The sequence below is a fragment of the Rhinopithecus bieti genome, unplaced genomic scaffold (assembly GCF_001698545.2).
Source record: "Rhinopithecus bieti isolate Rb0 unplaced genomic scaffold, ASM169854v2 scaffold_10223, whole genome shotgun sequence".
NCBI classification, from domain to species: Eukaryota; Metazoa; Chordata; class Mammalia; order Primates; family Cercopithecidae; genus Rhinopithecus; species Rhinopithecus bieti.
The window spans coordinates 2,444,898-2,453,137 of record NW_016806659.1 but is presented as its reverse complement, the minus strand read 5'-3'; the positions used below and the strand labels follow the sequence as shown (position 1 = coordinate 2,453,137).

Sequence of the window (8,240 nt, the reverse complement as noted above, 5' to 3'; positions counted from 1 at the left end):
CGGGGGCGCCGCCGGCCGGGGGCCGGGCCGAGGGTCCCCGGAGCCTCGCCGCCATGCCGGGGCCGCGGACCCTCGCCAACCTGGCGGAGTTCTTCTACAGGGACGGCTTCAGCCGCATCCACGAGATCCAGGTAGCGCGCGCCGCGCCGGGAGGGAGCCAGCCGGGGCTGCTGCCCAGAGGGCTGACGGCGCGGGCGGGAGGGCGCCAGGGAGGGGAGCGGGGTGGGGGAGTCCCAGGGAGGGGCGGCGGGCAGGGCTCCCCGGGCACGGGGCGCCGCGGTGGGTGGGGGGAACTGGACGGGGTTGTCCGGTTAAGGTTCGCAGGAAGGGGCGCTGAGGAGAGGACGCCGGGAAGGCGATCCGGGGTGGAGGAGGCAGGAACGGGGAGCGGGGCGGGGGCGTTGGGGAGGGGTCTCCGACAAGGGGACCCCGGAGAGGGGGAGCAGGCACAGGGAGCTGACGAACGGGGCCAGAAAGGAACGACTGGGAAGAGGCAGGGGAAATGGGTGTCTCGGGAGGTGGCGGCCGGGAGGGGTCCCCTGGAGGGGCCCCAGCAGGGATCCCTAGGGAGGAGGTTGCGGGGAGGGGAGTCAGGGATGGGGTTTCGGCAAGTGGTAGCCCGAGAGGCGGCGGGCGGTGTCTCCAGGGACGGGTCCCGGGGAGGGACCCAGGCCGGGGTTGCCTGGTTGGGGAACCTGGGGAGGGGGCGCCGCGAAGGGAAACCAGGAATGGGACTGCGGGGAGGGCACCAGGGCTGAGGACCCGGAGCAGGAGACTTGGGGAGGGGCAGCGGGCGCCTGGAGGACGCCGCCGGGGCCGGGGAGTGGCGCGCGGGCGGGACCCACGGAGCTAGGGCGGAGGGGGCTGCGGCCCGGGGCCGGCCGGAGGGGAGCGCTAGGCTCTGCGGAGCTCGGTGTCCTTCGGTAGCCGAGACCGTGTTGTATTCATTTCTAGTCCTTTTTGTATTTTGTAATGGCGGGCGGAGAGGGGACGGAGGCTCGGGGTTCCGTAGACTCCAAGCCGGAGTTGGGGTGGACACCTGGAGTTCGCGCGGGGACTGGAGGCAGGGACGCGGGAGGAACCCAGGGGTCCCAGCCACCCGCTAGGGCGTTCGGGCCGGCGAATTCCGCACGCTTCCCACCTGGAGCCTGAGTGCCGTCCTTCCCACGCCCACCTCCGTGGCACCCTTCGTGGCAGGGGCAGGGCACCCGAGTCGCAGCAGTGCCCTCCGATGCCTTTGCCCATCACCCGCCTCCCCGGGTGCCCGGCCCAGCACGCGCTGTTATTTCTGGGATGGGGGCTTTTGGCGTCTTCCGAGAACGCCCTCTTCTGCTCCCACCCAGCCCTGTCCTTCTGTCCAGAGTTCTGGTCCTTTAAGACCCTTCTCCATCGAAGCCTCTTCTAACTACCTACCTGGGTTTCAGTCATTCATTCGTTCCATCAGCCATTCAGTCAATGAACGGGACGGAGAAGCCCCAAACCTCATTAATGGAAAACCGGGCGCGCGTGGAGCAATTTTAATTCGGCCGGGAATTAAAATTTAATTTAATTTTAATGCCGGGAAGTCCCAACCGTCCCTCCTCAAGTCCGCCACACCAACCCTACACAATTCCAAACCCCGCCCCACCCCAATGCTTAGAGGGCTCAAAAATGATTTTCTATGTAGAATCTGATAAGACATCAGGATGGCAACTTTCAAATACAGTAAAAAGTGTTTTCTTATTTGCTGTTGGTGGGTTCAATACAGCCTACTTTCCAAAGTGTAATTTAATTTTTCTTTTATCCACCCTTACTGCCATCTGCTTTTATCCTCACACCTCACCCAGAGTTTGTTCGATGGGCCCAGGTTTCTTTGAGACGGACCCTGTTAAAGCCTGTACCCAGTCAGGATGTGTGGCAGTTTAGATGGGTATTTTCCATTCACCCGCCCTGCCGCCAGCCCTCACCCTGAGCTCAGCCCCTCCCGTCCGCCTCTCAGACATTTTCCTTCACCACACCCAGGGCCCTGGGGCACAGAGCAGAGAGTCACAACTGACTCACTTGGTGCCTTCTCACCACGCACAGACAGGACCTGGAGATTAAAGGAAATAAAGGAAAAGTTCTTTTCCTTTACTCTCCAAGTGACACTACCCCAACCCTCAAATAGGGTACTTGTGGGAACTCTCACCTTCCTGCAGCCCCTCTGAGGAATCCAGTTTCGAACACATGATTCTAGAAAAACCCTGTCTTCCAGCTCTCCAGGTTGCTCATGGTTCTGTGACCCATCACATTCAGTTCACTTGCGCTCCCCTTGCAATCATAGAATGTTAGCTAAACAAGGGCTCTTAGAATTCACCTATACAGCTCACCTCTCATTTTACAGACGGAAAAAGCTGGGTGGTTACCTAAGCGACTTGCCTAAGGTCAGGCAGCTGATGACTGGCAGAGTAGAAATCATAATCTGGGTCACTAGATGCTGTTTAGGGTGTGGTAGAGCAGCAGGATGGCTGATACCAGGAGTGCTGCCCTCCAATACTGGCCCTCTGCAGCCACCTGTGGAGCCTTGGGCTAGTCACTTATTCTCTCTGCACCTCAGTTTTCTCATCTGTAAAGGAGATTTAGCAATCCCCATTCCTCTCGTGGGTTATGATAAGGTCAAATAAGCTTAGTGTTATGAAACTGTAATAAATAACATATAATAATGATCAGTATTTCTAGAATTCTTTTCATGTGCCAGGCACAGTTTCAAGTCTTACATGAAACTGATTTCTCCATTTTTTGGGTGAGGAAACTGAGGCATAGTGGGACCTAACTTCTAAAGGTTATTCAGCTAGTAAACTGTGAGCCCAGATTCAAACTCTAGAATCTGTGCTCTTAACATCCAAGCAAACTCTAAGTACTGTGCCTGACTATATAGTCCCATGACCCACCACCAGAAAGTGATGAAAACTGTCTGTATCATTTCTACCTCCAGTTCGCTTGTGCAGATTGTACCCAACTCAGTAGCTGGATTTGCTTGAGGAGTGGCCCATTTCCCAGTAGTTCTTGTTACCAGTCATTCCGTCAGTGGGCCCCTTTAGAGACCTGAACTCTTTGCGGGCCACTTATTTATTAGGCAGAAGTGATTCCTTGAAGATGGACTCATTCCAGTTTAGTCTGAGTGTCTTCATTTTCAGGTCTGCAGAAGGAGTGAGTAAAAGAGTAGAGAAATGACAGTGCTCCTGCCCTGCTGTTTCTGAGATTGAGAGTTGGAGTGGTAAGAAAACTGGGCTGATAGCCAAGAGAGTCTTAGTAACTTTCCCCAGCCCAGCCCTGTCTGTGTTATGCTGAGCCATGTTAGAGGCTCATTGCTTTGTGTTTTAATTGAATAATTTAGTCCATTTACATTTATTGTGATTTCTTTTTATGGAGGGGGTAACAGCTTTCTTAAGATATAATTAACATACCATATAATTCATCCATTTAAAGTGTGCAAAAGTCACCACAGTCAACTTGTAGAACATTTTCACGACCTCAAAAAGAAATCTCATATCCATCAGCTATCACCCCCAACTCTCCTATTCCCCCTGCTTTAGGCAACCATCAAGCTACTTTCTGTATTTATAGATTGATTTATTCTGGACATGTCATATAAATGGAATCATGTAATATGTGGTCTTTTATGGGTGGTTTCTTTCACTTGAAACATTTCAGTATAATGTTTTTAAGGTTCACCCATGTTGTAGCATGTATCAGTACCTCATTCTTTTTATGGACAAATAATATTGCAGTGTATGACTATACCACATTTTACTTATCCATTCATCAATTCATAGACATTTGGATTGTTTCCACCTCTTAGCCATAATGAATAATGTTGCTATGAACTTTTGTGTGTAAGGTTTTGTGTAGACATGTGTTTTCATTTCTCTTGGATATGTATCTAGGAGTGGAACTGTTGGGTAAAATAGTAATTCTACATTTAACCTTTTGAAGAACTGCCAGACTGTTTTCCAGAGTGTCTGCACCATTTTACATCCCCATCAGTATTGTAAGAGGGTTCTGATTTTTCTACATCCCTGTCAACATTTGTTACTACTTGTCCTTTTGATTATGGCCATTCTAGTGGGTGTGAAGTGCTATCTCTCCCTGATGACTAAGGATGTTGAGCATATTTTCATGTGCTTATTTACCATTTGTATATCTTCTTTGGAGATATGTCCATTGAAATCCTTTGCCCAGTTTTTAATTGCATTCTTTTCTCTCTCCTTCCTTCCTTCTTTCCTCCCTCCCTTCCTTCCTTCCTCTACTGATTTGTAAGTTTTTATATATTCTAGGTACAAGTCCCTTATCAGATATGTGCTCTGCAAATATTTTCTCCATCCGAAGGGTTGTTTTTGCTTTCTTTTTTTAAATTTTATTTTTATTTTTTAATGAGACAGGGTCTTGCTATGTTGCACAGGTTGGACTCAAGCAATCCACCTGCCTTGGCCTCCCAGAGTGCTAGGATTACATGCATGAGCCATCGTGCCCAGCCTTGTTTTCACTTTCTTAATAGTGTTCTTTGAAGCATAAAAGTTTTAAATTTTGATGAAGTCCAATTATCAATTTTTTTCTTTTGTTAGTTGTACTTTAGGGATCATATCTTAAGACATTATGCCAAACCCAAGGTCATGAAGATTTACCCTTATGTTTTCTTCTAAGAGTCTATAGTTTTAGCATTTACATTTAGATCTTTGTGATAATTTTTTATATGGTGTGAGAAAAAGGTATAAATTGATTCTTTGCTTGTGGCTATTCAGTTGTCCCTGTGCCATTTGTTTAAGAGACTATTAAATCCTTTTCCTATTGAATTATCTTGGTACTCTTGATGAAAATCAGTTGACCATAGGTATTTGGGTCTTAATTATAAGCCAATGATTATGCCATTACTACACTGTCTTGGTTACTGTAGCTTTGTACTAAGTTTTTTTTTTCTTTATTTCCTCTAACAAAAACCAGAACAAAACAAAAAATGGATACATGTGCAGAAAGTGCAGGTTTGTTACATAGGTGTACATGCACCATGGTGGTAGCTGCACCTATTGACCCATCTAAGTTTCCTCCCCTCAACCCCTACCCCAACAGGCCCTGGTGTGTGTTATTCCCCTCTCTGTATTCTTGTGTTCTCATTATTCAACTCCCACTTATGAGTAAGAACATGCAGTGTTTGCTTTTCTGTTCCTGTGTTAGTTTGCTGAGGATGATGGCTTCCAGCTTCATCCATGTCCCTGCAAAGGACATGATCTCTTTCCTTTTTATGGCTACATAGCATTCCATGGTGTATAAGTACCACATTTTCTTTATCCAGTCTATCATTGATGGGCATTTGGGTTGGTTCCATGTCTTTGCTATTGTAAATAGTGCTGCTGTAAAAATATGTGTGCATGTGTTTTTATAATAGAATGATTTATATTCCTTTGGGTATATATCCAGTAATGGGATTGCTAGGTCAAATGGTGTTTCTGGTTCTAGATCCTTGAGGAATTGCCATACTGTCTTCCACAATGGTTGAACTAATTTATATTCCCAACAACAGTGTAAAAGTGTTTCAGTTTCTCCACAACCTTGCCAGCATCTATTCCTGACTTTTTAATAATCACCATTCTGACTGGTGTGAGATGGTATCTCATTGTAGTTTTGATTTGCATTTCTCTGATGATCAGTGATGTTGAGCTTTTTTTCATATGTTTGTTGGCTACATAAACGTCTTCTTTTGAGTAGTGTTTGTTCATATCCTTTGCCCACTTTTCGATGGGACTGTTTGTTTTTTTCCTGCAAATTTGTTCAATTTCCTTGTAAATTCCAGCTATTAGACCTTTGTCAGACGGGTAGATTGCAAAAACTTTCTCCCGTTCTGTAGGTTGCCTGTTCACTCTGATGATAATTTTTTTTTTTTTTTGCTGTGCAGGAGCTCTTTAATTAGATTCCAGTTGTCATTTTGGCTTTTGTTGCAATTGCTTTTGGTGTCTTTGTCATGAAATCTTTGCCGATGCCTATGTGTGAATGGTATTGCCTAGGTTTTCTTCTAGGGTTTTTATGGTTTGGGGTTTTACATTTGAGTCTTTAATTCATCTTGAGTTAATTTTTGTATGAGGTGTAGGGAAGGGGTCCAGTTTCAGTTTTATGCATATGGTTAGCCGGTTTTCCCAGCACCATATATTAAATAGGAGTTCCTTTCCCCATTGCTTGTTTTTGTCAGGTTTGTCAAAGAGCAGATGGTTGTAGATGTGTGGTGTTATTTCTGAGGTCTCTGTTCTGCTCCATTGGTCTATATGTCTGTTTTGGTACCAGTACTATGCTGTTTTGGTTACTGTAGCCTTATAGTATAGTTTAAAGTCAGGTATCATGATGCTTCCAGCTTTGTTCTTTTTGCTTAGAATTGTCTTGGCTATATGGGGTCTTCGATTCCATATGAAATTCAAAGAATTTTTTTCTAATTCTGTGAAGAATGTCAGTGGTGGTTTGATGGGAATAGCATTGAATCTATAAATTACTTTAGGTAGTATGGCTATTTTCATGATATGGATTCTTCCTCTCCATAAGGATAGAATGTTTTTCCATTTGTTTGTGTCCTCTCTTATTTTCTTGAGCAGTGATTTGTGGTTCTCCCTGAAGAGGTCCTTCACATTCCTTGTTAGTTGTATTCCTAGATATTTTATTCTCTTTGTAGTGATTGTGAATGGGAGTTCATTCATGATTTGGCTCTCTGCTTGCCTGTTGCTGGTGTAAAGGAATGCTTGTGATTTTTGCACATTGATTTTATATACTGAGACTTTGCTGAAGTTGCTTATCAGCTCAAGAAGTTTTGGGCTGAGATGATGGGTTTTCTAAATATACAATAATGTCATGTGCAAACAGAGATAACTTGATTTCCTCTCTTCCTATTTGAATACCCTTTATTTCTTTCTCTTATCTGATTGCCCTTGTCAGAACTTCCAATACTATGTTGAATAGGAGTGGTAAGAAAGGGCATCCTTGTCTTGAAGCAGTTTTCAAAGGGAATGCTTCCAGCTTTTGTCCATTCAATATGATATTGTCTGTGGGTTTACCATAAATGGCTCTTATTATATTGAGATATGTTCCATCAGTACCTAGTTTATTGAGATTTTTTAACATGAAGGGATGTTGAATTTTATCAAAGGCCTTTTCCGCATCTATTGAGATAATTATGTAATTTTTGTCCTGGGTTCTGTCTATGTGATGGATTACGTTTATTGATTTGTGTATGTTAAACCAGCCTTGCATCCCAGGGATGAAGCTGGCTTGATTGTGGTGGATAAGATTTTTGATGTGCTGCTGAATTCGGTTTGCCAGTATTTTACGGAAGACTTTTGCTTCGATGTTCATCAGGGATATTGGCCTGAAGTTTTCTTTTTTTGCTGTGTCTCTTCTTGGTTTTGGTATCAAGATGATTCTGGCTTCATAAAATGAGTTAGGGAGGAGTCCCTCCTTTTCAATTGTTTGGAATAGTTTCAGAAGGAACGGTACCAGCTCCTCTTTGTATTTCTGGTAGAATTTAGCTGTGAATCCATCTAGTCCTGGGCTTTTTTTGGTTGGTAGACTATTAATTAATGCCTCAATTTCAGAGCTTGCTATTGGTCTATTCAGGTATTAAATTTCTTCCTGGTTTAGTCTTGGTAGGGTGTATGCATCCAGGAATTTATCCATTTCTTCTAGATTTTCTAGTTTATTTACATAGAGGTGTTTATAGTATTCTCTGATGGTAGTTTGTGTTTCTGTGGGGTCAGTGGTGATACCCCCTTTATCATTTTTTTATTGTGTCTATTTGATTCTTCTCTCTTTCCTTCTTTATTAGTCTAGCTAGTAGTCTATTTTGTTAATTTTTTCCAAAAATCGGTTCCTGGATTCATTGATTTTTTTTTTGGAGGGTTGTTCATGTGTCTATCTCCTTCAATTTTTCTCTGATCTTAGTTATTTCTTGTCTTCTGCTAGCTTTTAGATTAGTTAGCGCTTGCCTCTTTAGCTCTTTTAATTGTGATGTTAGGGTGTCAATTTGAGGTCTTTCTGGCTTTTTGATGTGGGCATTTAGTGCTATAAATTTCCCTCTACACACTGCTTTAGCTGCATCCCAGATATTCTGGTACGTTGTCTCTTTGCTCTCATTGGTTTCAAAGAGCTTCTTGATTTCTGCCTTAATTTCATTATTTACTCAGGAGTCATTCAGGAGCAGGTTGTTCAATTTCCATGAAATCGTGTGCCTTTTTTTTTTTTTTTTTTTT

The 8,240-nt window shown here is 44.5% G+C and overlaps 1 protein-coding gene across 2 annotated transcripts in view; it reads left to right on the top strand.

Moving 5' to 3' along the window:
• The first annotated feature begins 47 nt into the window (after positions 1 to 47).
• Positions 48 to 8,240, top strand: part of CYP27C1 (cytochrome P450 family 27 subfamily C member 1) — a 29,568-nt gene continuing 21,375 nt past the window's right edge. The window contains exon 1 of one of the 2 annotated variants that reach the window (XM_017877387.1): positions 48 to 131. Coding sequence is in view for 1 of the 2 variants with exons in the window: in XM_017877386.1 (XP_017732875.1) it covers positions 54 to 131 (78 nt within the window). In the remaining variant the exon portion in view is untranslated. The remainder of the gene's footprint in view (positions 132 to 8,240) is intronic. The other variant, XM_017877386.1, reaches the window with a different exon arrangement.